Genomic DNA, 15540 nt, shown 5'->3' on the forward strand with positions numbered 1-15540 from the left:
GGGGTTGCGGCGCTCATCTCGCTTTATTGGCCGAGGGAGCCAGCGTACAGCTTCCAGGTCTTGTGGCCAGCATGACTAAGCCATTTCTGGTGAACCAGAGCAGCACATGGAAACACCATCTACCTTCCCGCTGGAGCGGTACCTATGTATCTTCTTGCGTTACTGCAAATAAACTGGTCTCTAAGGCAATAGTGTATAAGTCAATACTGATATTACTTTAATGAAAGAAAATACATATGGTTTCAAATCAATTTTACCTAGACAAACCAGAGAAGTCAGCTTCTTCTTCTTCACATCTTTCATCTAACTCTTTCAAGGCAAGGGTAACATCATCTTCACAGATCGATTCAGTATAACTATCAGCAGTGGGGTGCTCTGGAATTTCAGGAGTTTCTTCTAGTTCCAGGGGTTCTTGACAGATCAAGGACTCTTGCTGCTCTTGCAACGCAAACGATCCAGTATCTTCACTAGCTGTACTAACTTGTTCATCCTTTATTGGTGAACTGCCATCCTGCAAAGCAAGCAGCGAAGTCTTATAACTCACGTAGAAGTAAAATGGGTTCATCCAATACTGCTAAGGAGCAGTGTCTCAAAATCCCAAAATGTTAAATTGCATTATTTCTTGACAGAGAAAGAATATTCTAAAACTCAGCAAAGTTTATCAGTCAAAAAAATTAACAAAAGTAGGCAATGCAAACCTTCCCCACCGTATTCTAAGGTAACTAATTATATTTAATGTATCAAAATATTGCTCACAAAAAACATATTCCCAATATCTTTGTTGCTTAGTAAGCAGAGGAAAACAATCTTCTGCTGTCAACAGCAAGCTTCTCTTGTTAGAAGACTTCAACTTTCCGTATATAAACTGAATTGTGAAACTAGACAGCTAAATGCAAAAAAGAGTAAAATCCTGAGGATAGGACTTTGTTCCTTTTAGCATCATTCAACAGAAATTACGTCTGCAGCTTCTAACAGATGTGCCTTACTGATTGTACCGAGGCTACAAAGAAGAAACTGGCAGGATAAGGGGTGCATGAATGGTCTCTCACAGTATGCACAATGGAATGCAACCATGCTTTAGTTCAGGCAACAAGATACAAGCTCACTTAACCAAAGATACCAAATATTTTGATGATGACTGTCATTTTTTGTTCTCCAAGAATAATGACATCTACTGTCTTCAAACAGCCTATATTTTTAAATGGTAAGTGCAATTTCCCCACACAGAACACACACATTATGTTTACCCTGTATCAAAACAGGATTCTTCACACATGACAATTTAAGAATCAAAGTACTTATTGCAAAGGCCAGCGGGAAAAAGCCCTGAATATGATGGCTAAAGATTTTTGAAGGATTCAACAAAAAGATTGTGGGTTGTATCCAGAGCTATCTGTGCTGAAGTGGAACTGACACCTGCTTGCCCAACGGTAATGGGACTCCCTCTTCTTCCCTTGCAGTCCCTTGTCGGCCTTCAAAATCTGTTTTGGAGGGTAAAGTAACCCTACAGAGCAGATGGGGGGGCTGGGTACTGCAAGGGGGAAGAAGAGGCAGATAAAGTCCTGTTGCACAAGTGGAACTTAACTCTTGCAACATTAGAATCTGCCCTGTATATATCAGACTTTTTGTAAATGGCACTGCTCATCATGCAATGTAGCAAAGTTAAAGCTCCTAAATACTAGCTCTGTAGGGCAGCGCCCTCTCACAAGCTCCCTTATTCCTCTCCAATTGTTTTAGGGAGACTGCTGTGCTATCACTTACCTTCATCCCAGTTACTGCTGCTAGTGCAGTTCGTGACTGCATCTGATCAAAGGCTGATAAAAGGGGCAAATAAGCTCTTTGCAACTGCCTGGAAACATCAGAATGAATTAAAGGCCCTATCACCTGCAGGTTAAGCAAATATGTCAAGTTGAAGGGGCCCATTTGATCTGACCCTCTAAAAGAGGGGTAGGGAAGTTCTAGCCTGGGGGCTTCATTTGGACTGACAGGGATCCTAACTTGGCCCACAACACCGTTTTCCCCAAATCATGGCCACCTAACCCCATAACTGATAGCATATGTAATGTGAGGTGTGACAGGTATGGAAATAGCTCCAATGAAGCAGGATTCTAAAGTGAGATTGTTCCTTGTAAGTGCAGCTATCTAGAGAGATCCATTAGGATCAGCTGCACTCGACAATTTGGCCCTGGGAACTCCCCAGTGCAGTCAAGGCAGCTCTTCTGAATTAGGATGCATGGAAACCATTTGCTAAAACACAGCTTTCTTCCTCTGCAAAGCAGCTTGTTGCTGCGAGGCATTGCTCCACTAGTGCAAAGCGGTTTGCATTGAAACGGCTTGCTGAAATGGGAGGGAGCTCTAGTTTGCACAAGCCGTTTCAATGCAAACCACTCTGTGCTAATGGGGGAACCCCCTTTGACTCCACACCTTCAAAGAAGGCCACTGCAACTGCCCATCAGCCAAACTTTGACAGGTGTCATCATCTGATGCCATTATGATGCCAGGTGATTGACTAGTGGGTGGCCACATCCATCTGTCAAAACTGGCCTATGGAAGGTGGGGAACCTAGGCCTAAATACAGTGGCTGGATCCAGTTCCCCACCTCTACCTTAAGAGGCCATGAGCAGCAGTTGATTGCTTAGTTTTCTCTCCAGAGCTGTTCCCTCCACCCTCAGTTTGACTCCCTGGCACCATATTTGTATAAATTAACCATCCCAAAATACAGGCGTGCCTTCACATTGGCCAGATTGGCTGTGATGCCCTCTGCCGTACTTGAGGGCAGATACCAAAGGATTCCACCTGAAAAGCGACTCTGCCCCTGTGGAGATGGTAAGCTGCAAACAGTGGCTCATGTTCTCCTGTCTTGCCCCCTTTATAAAGAACTGAGGAATGAGATCATCACCCCACTCCTACTTACCATCCCAGGCCACCCATCTGAGGTCACATTGTTCTTCCTGTTGTCAGACCAGAATGATCAGACAACAGCAAAGGTTGCTAGGTTTATCGAGGGTGCAATGAGATTACGGGCCACTATTTGAACGATGGTCTTGGTCATTTGATGGTCCTTTTTATCCATTGTTATTGTTTTTTAATTGTATATATTGCTTGTTTTATGTTGCTACGGCCGTTGGCTAATGCAAATAAAGTCTGTCTGTCTGTCTGTCTGTCTGTCTGTCTATCTATCTATCTATCTATCTATCTATCTATCTATCTATCTATCATCTATCTATCTATCTATCTATCTAGACAGAGCTGTCTTATGATGGCTCTGAGTGGCTCAGGAAATGAGGAAAAACAATATGGCATTAACTATTCTTGTACACATTAGTTTAACTATTAACTATTAGTTTTTCCAGTAAGAACGAGAGATCAGAGATGGACTGCTTCATCTTTGAAGTTATTGCATATTTAAAAAAAATGTTTGCAATGGCAAACACAAACTTAAAATACTCACTGATTTCTTATCAGCTACCAGCTGGGAATCTGGCTTACTCCATATAGGCATTTCCATTAAGAGAAAAAAATGCCGCTAGCATATAGATCTCCTGTTCAAATGGACTAGCTGAATCAACCAGTTGCTAACACAGCTGGCCTGAGGTTCAAATTTCAATTAAAGCACCCAATCACAAAGACAAAGCAAAAATGGGGGAAGGAGGAAGGGGGGGAGGGAAGACCACAGGAAGATAATTGCTGCATCCAGAAAACCATCTTGCTTATTCAATTATTGTTCTGCACCACAAAATATCCATTATTAGCCCTCAAACCTATTTTTAATCTTTGGTGAACATCTTTAGTTCATGAAGGAAATTATTGGTTTCCAGAAAACATTCTCGTTCCCTTATGCCACCACAACCGGTTCAATTAAACAATCAATTACAGAAGAAAATGGTTTCGGAAAGGAAGCAAAGAGATACTATACAGTGCTAGAAAGAGCCCAAATCAGCCATGCACCAGCAGCCCACATTATTCCCCACCTCAGGCAGCTGGTTGCTAGCATTATCTAGAGGGGAAACCTCCAAACTTGGGGTCTCAGCTCTGATTTGAAGCACTTCTTCTGTTCCAACGCTGCTAGTGGAATCTTGAGACTGTAACAGCGACCCAGAATTATCTAGTGCTGTGTCATCAGCAGCTGAGTCACTGTTTACCTAAGGAGACAAAAATAAAAGAAGGATCAGCAGAAAAAATAAACACAAACACCTCCAGCTAATTACAAAGCAAAATACAGGCAAAAATTTGCACTAATGAATTCAGTTACCACCTTGTGTATATCTACCACATTGGAAACACGTATTGAGGATTGGAAATTTTTTATTCTTAAAGCAAAAGGCACATTTCCATTGATAAAACACAATGGAAACGCACTTTCCATTTTTATTTATTTTTAAAAAATCTTATATCCAAAAAGGAACTCAAGATGGCTGAAAATCAGAAATATCATACAATATTTAAAATATTTCTCTCAGAAATCAGGAGGACCAAAATTGTAATAAGGAGTGGGGGAAATTTATGATTTATCATAAAAACCATTGTAAACAGTTAAAATCATTAGTAGGACTGGAATAACACTTGTAGCTTAAAGTTGAATTTTGGATATAATGGAGATGGAAAAGATTTGGATTATTATAAAATATGCAGGAGGAAACTGATTAACAATAGGACCCACAGAGGGAAGGAGGGAGGTCCAGGGGATTCTTTGGAATCTTGTTTTTATGTTGTATCTTGGATATGGATTGTAAAATATTAATCTGAAAAACCAACTAAATAATTATTTTTTAAAATTTCTCTCTCACACACCCCATTACAGTAAAACCTCGGCTTATGTTATCCTCGAGTAACGTAAACTTTGGGTTATGAAAGCGGCAAGCCTGGAAGTATATTTCCGGGTTTTGCCACTCACACATGCGCAGAAGTGCTCTACATGCTGAGCACATGCGCAGAAGTGGCACCCCCAGTTGCGGAAACCTCAGGATCCAATCGGAGCTCCGGAACAGATCCCGTCCACAACCGGAGGTACCACTGTACTAAAAAACAGGGTAATAAAACTTCAATATTACCATTGCAACTGAACAATAATTAGTGGGACCACTAGTGAGAATTGGGCAGGTATTAAAATGAGCAGGAACCACAGAATATTTAACCGAAAGTCTTTTACAAGAGCCATGTTGTTGTAGCCTGACATATCTCAGTTGGCAAGGGGTGAGCAAGTTATGCCAGAGCAGCATTCAGCGGATCACTCCTGTTAGCTGTCATTCAGGCAACTAGGAGGAGGAGAGCAAGAGGCTGCATACCAACTTATCCAGTCACTGGGGTCAGCTGATCAAGCCATCCTGGACGTGACACAGCCTGCATCTGGTGGAAACCAGGGTCTTTTTGGTGCCCTCTTTATGGAATCGTCTCTCTGAATTGAGGCAGGTGCCAAAGCCAGAAGCAGCTTGATCCAAGCGGCAGCGCTTGCTTCCCAATAGCAAACTACATCTAGCTTTTAATATAGACTGGTTTCAATTTGCCTTGGGTTGGTTGCTCCTGTTTTGTACATCTGTGTTAATTATTGTGTGTTCTTGTTAACTCTGTTGACAACCAGTACCTTGGTTGTCAAACGGCTTGCCTCCCAAACAAATTGGCTCCCAAACAACGCAAACCCGGAAGTGAGTGTTCCAGCTCGCAAAGGTTTTTTGGAAGCTGAAAGTTCGATGCGGCTCCCAATTTGAGTGCAGGAAGCTCCTGCAGTCAATCGGAAGCCACAGCCAAGTTAGCCACTGTAATGCTAACTTGAGATTTTTATAGAAGGCAGTACAGAAATGTTTTAAATAAATATATACTGCTGTACTTAAAACACCACACTTCTACATGCCTTCTGCAGAAGAGAGACCAAGTCAAAACTCTGAATAATTTACACACTTGATAGTACCATTCGAAGGTTAAAACAAGGAGAAACCCGATTATTATCTGAGAATAAATGTTTTACCATCTGTGATCGTGATAATATCTGACTTGCGGTCAGGGCTTCTTCCTCTGAAGATTCATCAGTATCTTCCTGATTGGTCAAGTTTAAGCTTGGGGTACTACCAGAATACTGATATTCTTGGAGTGATGGTGTGTCTCCCTTGTCAATACTATCCAGGGAACGCCTGCGGACTCCCCAATTGAAGTTGTCCATACTTTCACCCTGTAATAAAGGTAATGTTTATTCTAAAGCTCTCAGAATACACATAATACTGAAATGAACACAGCAAAACAAAGCCACACAAATACTGAATTAATTGGGAGCAGAGTTTCAATCAGCCCTTCAAGTTAATTGGATATATAAATTCAATTAATGTTGTTTGTATTCAAAGTGTTTTAATACATGGCAAAAACAATTTCCTTAATGTTCCCTTGCAGATACCTTGTGTCTGGATGGCAATAGCTCAGTGTATTATTTTCTGTAGCCATATATCCTTAGCAATACAAGGTATCTGACTACCAAGCACAGACAGACAAATACATCACAGATGACAAGAGATGAAACAAGCCACTGCACCAGGCTGCAACTTACCTGCAGCTCCTGGTTCGCAAAAAGAAAAACACACATAATTAGAACGAGGACAAACACTTAAAGATACTTTATAATGGGGGCATTTTCTATACTGTATGCTTGCCAACAGTAGAAGACTGATTCAAGCTCTGGAAAAGCTTTTGCCAAAAAACCCTAACATTTCATTTTCTCCACATTGCAGTAAAATCAGCTAAAAAAACATTATGAGACAAACACTGAAAACAAGATGGCTATGGTACATTTTCTTGGTGTAACATATATTAAAACAAATTTAGCGAATTGTTTGAGGGTAACACAGATGAGATTTTAAATTGACTTTATCTACATTTACAGGACAAACTATAGAATGCATAAATTTTACTCACAGTGCAGGAAAGCATAAATGTTTTTAGATAGTGTTATGATTATTCATGTCCTCAAAACATGAATGTTTTCTTCAATCCTGAAGTAAAGAACTTTTTAATTCCTTGCTAGGAATGGGAATGTGTTTTAATAGCAGCTTGCTTACGGGCCTCTTTGAATGCTACCCCTATGTCAAAGGTGGCTAACCTTTGACTCTTCAAAGGTTGCTGGATTACAAACCATCATCCCTGACCCCTGGGTCATGCTGACTGAGGCTGCTGGGAGATGGGAGTCCAACAACATCTGGAGGGCCACAGGTTCCCCTAGCCCAGAAATGTACCGTATTTTTCCGTGTATAAGATGCCCCCGTGTATAAGACGACCCCTATTTTTTGAGTTAAGAAATAAATATTTTAAACACCAAACAGAACTACTTTGATATTTTATTAAATATTCAAAACACCGGTATATTTAGTACCGTATATTTAAACATCAAACTGAGAGGCAAGCTGTGTAATGGCGGCTGCTCCTGTCAGCTCAGTGTAACTCCACTGTAGCTGCAGCTCCAGCTCTCCCACCTGTGTGTTGCACTTTTGTCACGGTATTTACGGTATGTACCGTATTTACTCCACGAGCGCCAGCAGATGCGAATGCTGATCGAGGAGCTGCGACTGCCAGAGCTGCCTGAGTGAGTGTGCTTGGGAATTGGGGGGTCTGGGTAGCCAGGGGATGGCTGAGGGAACCAGGTAGAAGGGACAGTGTCCGGAGTGGGGGCTGATGGGGGGGGGAGTACCAGACCAGGGTTTGTCATGAGGCTGGGGGGAAAGAATATAGATGGCGGCATGTATTTATTTATATATTAAATTGCAACATTCCGTGTATAAGACGGCCCCCAATTTAAAAAATATCTGTCTTATACACAGAAAAATACAGTGGTGCCTCGCAAGACGAAATTAATTCGTTCCGCAAGTCTCTTCGTCTTGCGAGTTTTTCGTCTTGCGATGCACGGTTTTCCATAGGAATGCATTGAAAATCAATTAATGCGTTCCTATGGAAACCGCCTTCCCCCGACCTCTTCTGGCGGGCAGCATTTTAAAATCGCCCCGGGACAGCGGATGAATTCTCCGCTGTCCGGGGCGATTAAAAAAGCCCCTGGGAAGGCAGGCAGGGGGGACAAAGACTTTTGCCCCCCCCCCCGCCTGCCTTCAGAAAAGGTCCAGGACAGGCGCGGACCTCTCCGCAAGCAGCGCGCTCCTTGCGGAGAGTTGCAAGCGCGCCCAGGCTTTCCCGCCCCGCCGCCGGGCTTCGGGACATCGTTCCGATGCCGGGCGGCGGGGGGAGGCTTTCTCGCCCCGTCGCCCGGCATCGGGACGATGCCCCGAAGCCGGGCGGCGGGGGGAGGCGTTCCTGCCCGGCCGCCCGGCATCGGGACGATGCCCCGAAGCCGGGCGGCGGGGGGAGGCTTTCCCGCCCCGCCGCCGGGCTTCGGGACATGGTTCCGATGCCAGGCGGCGGGGGGAGGCTTTCTCGCCCCGCCGCCCAGCTTCGGGACATGGTTCCGATGCCAGGCGGCGGGGGGAGGCTTTCTCGCCCCGTCGCCCGGCATCGGGACATGGTTCCGATGCCAGGCGGCGGGGGGAGGCTTTCTCGCCCCGTTGCCCGGCATCGGGACGATGCCCCGAAGCCGGGCGGCGGGGGGAGGCCTTCCCGCCCCGCCACCCGGCATCGGGACGATGCCCCGAAGCCGGGCGGCGGGGGGAGGCTTTCCCGCCCCGCCGCCCGGCATCGGGACATGGTTCCGATGCCGGGCGGCGGGGGGAGGCTTTCTCGCCCCGTCGCCCGGCATCGGGACGATGCCCCGATGCCGGGCGGCGGGGGGAGGCTTCAAAAGCCGTCCGGGGGCTTTTAAATCGCCCCGGACAGTCCCGGGGCGATTTAAAAGCCCCCGGTTAGGCAGGCAGGGGGGGCAAAGACTTTTGCCCCCCGCCCGCCTTGGGAAGAGGTCCAGGACCTCTTCCCAAGGCGGGCGGGGGGGCAAAAGTCTTTGCCCCCCCTGCCTGCCTTCAAAAGCCGTCCGGGATAGCGGGAAGCGCTTCCCTGCTATCCCGGACCGCTTTTAAAATGCTGGCGGTGGGGAGCAAAGCCTTTCGCCCCCGCCGGCCTTCCTGGACCTCTTCTGAAGTCCGGAGGGGGGAAAAAGGCTTTGCTCCCCACCGCCAGCATTTAAAAAAAGGTCCCCGAGATTTCCCTATGGGCTTTCGTCTTGCGATGCAAGCCCATAGGGAAAATCGTCTAGCGAAGCGTCGCAAAACCCGAAAAACCCTTTCGTCTTGCGTGTTTTTCGTCTTGCGAGGCATTCGTCTTGCGGGGCACCACTGTATGGTATTTCATCAAAAGCTGTGGTCCACCAGCAATACATTGTCCTGTCCTGTAGCATTATTATTATAAATATTTATGTATTAAGGAGTCTGAGCCCCCACCCTTTCCATTACTGTGATGCTCCTGATGTTTGGAGGTCCTAGAAATGAGACCAGTCAACCTATTGTTAAATTCACTGTTAACAGGAAAGGCTGGAATGTCCCCTACAAACAAAACAGGTCAACTGCTCAATCACGGATGGTGCAGCTGGAAAGCCTCCATGTTTGCTCCTCAATGTTTCTGATGCACAAGTTGTACCCTTCCCACAGTTTGAGAACCCCTAGCTCTATTAATGAAATAAGTTCTCTTACACTCAACTGGTACGACTGGTCTAAGCCAACTGAACTTGGAGGTACTTATATAAAAGATAATGCAAATATCTTCCATTGCAAATGCGTGTAAAAATAAATATATCCATTTTTTCTTTCTCCCTCTCCTACTCCTTATGTGTGTGTGTGTGTGTGTGTGTGTATATCTGCAACACCTTCCACTTGCATGTGGCTTGTTTAAAAGTGAGAAAAATAAGCGAAATTTTCCTTTAAGAGTCAATATTAATAATGCTAGTGAGAATTTCATCTCGTATTAAGGCTTTGGGACACTTATGGGAAGGCGATTTCCCATGTTCTCTCTGCTCTTGGGGCCCTTCAAATTCACTAGAATTTTGATGAATGCATGAGTGAGAGCTCCTTCACTGGCTTCAGTATCACTATGGCTTTATGCCTGCAACATCTTCACAGATGTGGAACTACCTGCAAGCAGGTAAACCTATTTTCATGAGAGTTCTAAATAAAAACTGGAGTGTTTATGAAGTTCTGAATTGTGAAGGAACTCCATAACTTCTTTGGCTAAAAATGTAATTGAAGAGGGTTCATACACATCTACTTGAAGCAAAGCTCTGGGTCCTGCAGCATCCTTACGTTACAATTTTAGAATAAAAATTGCTTACAGGCTATACCTGTAATTTAAACCTTCTGTGTGGGGATCAGCCCTTTACCAGGGCTGTATGTATTCCATGATCACACTGTAAAATGCAGAAATAGCTAATGAACACCAGATAATAGCAACCTCATCTCTATTAGAAGCAAAATTATACAAATAAAGAAATATATACACTTTTGCTTTTTTAAAAATATAGAGACATGATTCTGCCTTCCTTGAAAAAGGAACTATTGGTTATTCTAATTGCTGAATATACACAACTCTGCCCTTAATCTTCCATAATGTGCATTATTATTTGAAACTAGCCCATGCCAGAAATATTATGTATAGCAAGTCCAATTATAAAAAAGATATTCTGCTATCTCTTTTTTCTGCCTGTACTTTTGAAACCTTTAGAAAAATGTGGCTTACAGTATAGCATTGCATTGGTCTCTAAATATGATTTCCATGCACTGCAATGTTATCTTGCATACTGGAACAGTTAAGTTTTACTACTTCAAAACAGAAAAAAATGCAGATAAAGATGACAAATGCACCATGAAACCAGATACAGTGTGAATGGCTAAAGGTCAAAGCAATTCCAACATAAACCTTTTGCCAAGATAGTATTACAGCATACCATGAGAATAGCATTTCATTTAAAATGTTCAATGGGATAACTTTCGCTCAGGCGTTGATGGTACTAAAGGCTATACTTCATGCTCTGTGTAGTTACACTGTAGTTTTAGAAAATAACTTTTCTTGCTATGTCAAAGAGCATGGAATCTTGGACAACCTGCTCTTCCAAGAAAGATATATCAATTTTGCTAAACTATGGCATTTGCTAGATTTATCAAAGGCTTTGATTAAATACAGTACATCAAAATGGAATGAATAAGGTCCCCAAACCTTTCTTTGCTTGAAGGATAGCCTTGTGGAAAAGTCTCAAAGTGGAACTACTGCTGTATGGACTTACCTCTGCATCTTCCAGTTCAACATCTAGAAAGTCAAAGTCTTTAAAAACTCCAAACTGCTGTTCACTGGTATTATCTTCTACAGCCACTTCCTCTTCCTGAATTACTTCTTCTGTTGCTGAAATAAGACTAGTTTGTTGGTCCCCAACTTCCAAGTCTTCATTAGAAGAAAAGACAACCTAGAAGGACATCCATAATATAATGTAACAGAATACAGAGAAGGAGCTTTCTTTCTTAATGATGCACCCCTGAAAAATTAGGAGTGAGTCAAGGCAACTTGAAATCACATTAGCCACCATAATATGTCAAACCTCAGCTTCTGGAATCTACAATTACTTACAGATGGGTTTTTGGGAAGACCCGATTCTGGACCACACAGAGAAAGTACATTCATTAGCTTCTCCCTGGTTCTCCGCTGGAAAAAATGGAAACTATGTCACTTATCAGAGACAAAAGGGTTTTGATTATGCAGGTGTGCCCCCACCACACTTATGCGGGGGTTACGTTCTGGACCCCCACGTGCATAAGTGAATTTTGTGTGAGCACATTCTAAAAAGCCTCTAAATGCCTGTTTTTTCCTTTCTCTCCTCTCTCCCTACAACTCTCTCTTTGGCTAGACTTAAAGTTCTGGGGCTGGGCTGGAGACTGGAGGCCGCACAGAAAAGCTGCTACTGCTGTGCTTTTGTGTGTGTCAACTGCTAGGCAGGGACGCTGAGCAGCCTAAACAAAGCCCCGCTGTGCCTCTGAACTCTTTAGGGCTTCCTCTGCCCTCGCTGCAGTCCTCTTTGGGCTCCAGGGAGGGTCTCCTTGCAAGCCATGAGGACTCTCCTGCTCTCTCCCGCCATTTCCTGGTTTGAATCTATTTATTTATTTCCCAGTGCCACATGTCTACAATGTCATGCACAAGGTGATTGTTGGTGTGGGGGGGCACCTGTGCTATCATATTAAATTAGCTGATATTCCCAAATGTTGAAGTCATATTTGTTGTTAATAGTGCATATTACCATTGCTAGAGAAAATGCTATAACACCCCTCCCCCCGCAATATTGTGAAGACCTAGGGAATGTGATGTTACTTCCAGGTAACTCACCTGGGACAACTGTGGCCTCTTCCAGCTGACAGGTACCAAGCCATTAGAATTTGATCCTGAGGAAGTTGAAGAAGTGCTCCTTGTAACAGCAATGACTTTAGGCTTTCCATTTCTGCCAGCTGCACTGTGCTGATCGCCATACTTGTTCCCAATAATTGGTGTCTATAAAGTGAAGAAATATATAAATGTGTGCAAGAACATCCATGGACTGCAAGAACCTCAAACCTCTCCATTCTTAAGGAAATCAGCCCTGAGTGCTCATTGGAAGGAAAGATCCTGAAGCTGAGACTCCAATACTTTGGCCACCTCATGAGAAAACTCCCTAGAAAAGACCCTGATGTTGGGAAAGATGGAGGACACAAGGAGAAGGGGATAACAGAGGACGAGATGGTTGGACAGTGTTCTTGAAGCTACCAGCATGAGTTTGACCAACGTGCGGGAGGCAGTGGAAGACAGGAGTGCCTGGCGTGCTCTGGTCCATGGGGTCACGAAGAGTCAGACATGACTAAACAACAACAAATTCTTCAGCTGAGCACATCTGCCTTACAATTCTCACTTTCATTGTGTATTGCAAGGCAAGGCAAGAGGCATCTTGTGGGGAGATGGGGACTGTTGGCATTATCACTTCTGAGGTTCCTCTGTGACGTTGCAGGGGGGTCTGCACTGCACCATGGTTTACTGAGGAATGGTGGGCAATGGAGCAAGCTGGGAGATGACTGCAGTGCGGATAAGAGAAAACTCACTCCAAAAATAAGCATTAAGTAATGGCTTGCCTAAGCATTACTGTGAACCAGTTCCCAGTATTTGTTTAGTTTTTACAAAATACAGCCCAAGACAAAATTCTAAGCACAGAGATGTTATATTCAATATGCCCTTACCTCTGAAATGTCAAAATGAAAATCTAACGTTTTCCCTGGTAGTTCTTTGGAGACATTGTTAAATATTTTTGTAAATGAGATTTCAGGAGAGCTTATGTCACCACCGTAAGACTTTGGAATATCATTAGGTACCACAAGACTTGCCGATCGAGATACCACCAGTTTCAAAATATTAAGGGCTTCCTTCCAGTATGGACTCTAACAGGGGAAGAAAAAGAGCATACATACTGCAGTTAATGTCAGTAAAAACAGAATTATAAGAAATTGACTAACCTCACCTTTAAATGTGAACATGATCTGCATTAGTCATTAAAAGATTGAGGAAAAATATATTAATATACTTCTAGAGAAATTAAGTTAAAATATTCAATTTATGAAACAGGTCAGTAGACCTTACCTCATATTAAGTATATGACTGGGAACCTTAAGATACGGTAGTTTGCCATCTACTACTGGAAATGTTGGAGAATATCCACTGTGTATGCTATAATGTCTAGCACTTCGTATGCTATGTTAGAATCTAAGAAACTTCTATAGTCATTTTTAAATCATCCGATTTGTTAATGTAACAGTATGCTCACAACATGACAGATGGAATAAGTGGCTTTTATTTTGCTAGAATGGCTGCTTGAGTTGTCTTGGTGTGATTTAGAAATGAATATACTAGTTCACATGGGGTCAGACTTCAAATTTTCTAGGAGCAATCAAGACAAGAGAACACAACAGGAAGACTCTAGGCTAAGTGCATTCTCCTTAATTTCATTGTGACAAGCCTCTAAACAGTGGATTCATCTGATTGAGAGGTCAGTAAAAGGAAAGGAAAAAGCAGAAATCATGTAGTGAGAGAAAGAGAAAAGAAAAGAAAAACAACGGGGCTTGCTTTTAATTTTATTGCAATATTTTTGAATCCTACAATTGTAAAGACTTCAACTTGAGGTTGACAAAAGGTATTTAAAAACTAGAACCTTTTATCACAGCATGCCTTATCACAACCAACAAGCACACACACACACAAATGCCCATCACATACTGTGCAGATTCTGATTATCATGTATGGGCTTAATAAACTGATATCAACAAGCCTTCTGCTAATAGGTAGAACCCCTTTGATAAAGCCATGATTAAACCAGGAAGTGTCTAATTAACCATAGTTTTCCAGTTCAGAAGAAACAGAGAAATACTGTTACTAACTTTGACACAAGCCAAGATACTAAAACAATGACCCTTCTGGTTTAATTGCAGCTTACACAAATTGGGCAGTGAACAGGCTGTACAAATGGACAAAAGATTCATTCATAGTTTGTCTTATTAAGCTCAGATATAATTGACTGAAGTAGGGCACTCTCCTTCAGAGCTGTAAATTCAGAACTGAGTAGATTGATATTCATATATCAAAACATTATTCAGTATTCTATAAATCACTGCCATATAATATATATTTATATTTTTCTTCTTACCAAGAACAGCTGGTACCCACATTTTTTTACTCCACCTAATCAACTTAGACTTTAATATCAACAATATGCAGATTACCAGCCTTTTATCTAGCTGAAGTATTGATTAAAAATATAGCCAATGAAGCAAAAGGTCCTTAATCTTCCATAAGAAAGGTTAGAGGTGAAAGGAGCAGATGGCAGGCTATAAGATCTCCAACTACATTGATCATCTACTTTGCTTAATGTTTCCTGACAAGAATACAATAACTTAAGTGCTTATCTATCAATGGCCAAAAATGCACAGAGATAGACACTAACCATTTTTCCTGGTTAATTGGGATTAACGCATTTGTTGTGCTGTAGTTCAAAGGTAAAGGATAAAATTGGTAAAATGTATTCCGAAGTAATTGTATGCTCCAGGCATTCTTAACAACAACAACAACAACCCTTCTGCAAAAAGCCTAAATATCTCCCAGGGATTATATTTTCAATGAAATCTTGAAAGCTATGCTTCTAAATGTAAAACAATGAACAAGTTACTGGGGCACAAGTTGATATGCGTGCTATCTAATAAAGCAGTGCATTCGGATTTCATCACAACTTCAGTAGCTATATATATATATATGAGAAATGGCAACACAGGAAATAATTCAAGCATGCTTTTAACTTCAGTGTCTCTTCAATGACCTAGTGAGCATGAAAAAATATTATGCAGAATGTGGTTTCATGCATACAGTATTCCTTTTCCAGAGTTGTGTTTGGGAAGCCAATTTGCACATCTCTCACAGCTGAAAATTGTACAGATTAAAATTCAAATCTGTACATATTATATCTGTGCACATGTTATCTGTAGTGTCCCAAATATTATCAGATAATTTAGAATATACATGCATTATTGCTACAGAGATGCTTTATGAGAATAAATAAAATGCATAAAATACATGCATTGCTAA

At 42.5% G+C, this 15540-nt stretch overlaps 2 protein-coding genes across 11 annotated transcripts in view; one reads left to right on the forward strand and one right to left on the reverse strand.

The window, feature by feature from the left end:
• The window catches only part of ZAR1 (zygote arrest 1), a 36291-nt gene extending 25348 nt beyond the window's left edge, over positions 1 to 10943 (forward strand). The window contains exon 4 of one of the 2 annotated variants that reach the window (XM_081924589.1): positions 9438 to 10943. In XM_081924589.1, coding sequence (XP_081780715.1) covers positions 9438 to 9575 — 138 coding nt within the window. In that variant the 3' untranslated portion in view covers positions 9576 to 10943. Of the gene's footprint in view, positions 1 to 5202; positions 5954 to 9437 lie in introns of those variants that run through there. The other variant, XM_081924590.1, reaches the window with a different exon arrangement.
• Positions 1 to 15540, reverse strand: part of FRYL (FRY like transcription coactivator) — a 146581-nt gene that overhangs the window by 14251 nt on the left and 116790 nt on the right. For all 9 annotated transcript variants that reach the window (XM_081924280.1, XM_081924279.1, XM_081924275.1 and 6 more), the window contains 7 exons: positions 13152 to 13349; positions 12274 to 12435; positions 11524 to 11598; positions 11186 to 11362; positions 5963 to 6163; positions 3972 to 4142; positions 258 to 511 (listed from right to left, as the gene is read on the reverse strand). In XM_081924280.1, coding sequence (XP_081780406.1) covers positions 258 to 511; positions 3972 to 4142; positions 5963 to 6163; positions 11186 to 11362; positions 11524 to 11598; positions 12274 to 12435; positions 13152 to 13349 — 1238 coding nt within the window. The remainder of the gene's footprint in view (positions 1 to 257; positions 512 to 3971; positions 4143 to 5962; positions 6164 to 11185; positions 11363 to 11523; positions 11599 to 12273; positions 12436 to 13151; positions 13350 to 15540) is intronic.

Source organism: Podarcis melisellensis (assembly GCF_964234715.1).
Source record: "Podarcis melisellensis genome assembly, chromosome: 9".
NCBI lineage: Eukaryota > Metazoa > Chordata > Lepidosauria > Squamata > Lacertidae > Podarcis > Podarcis melisellensis.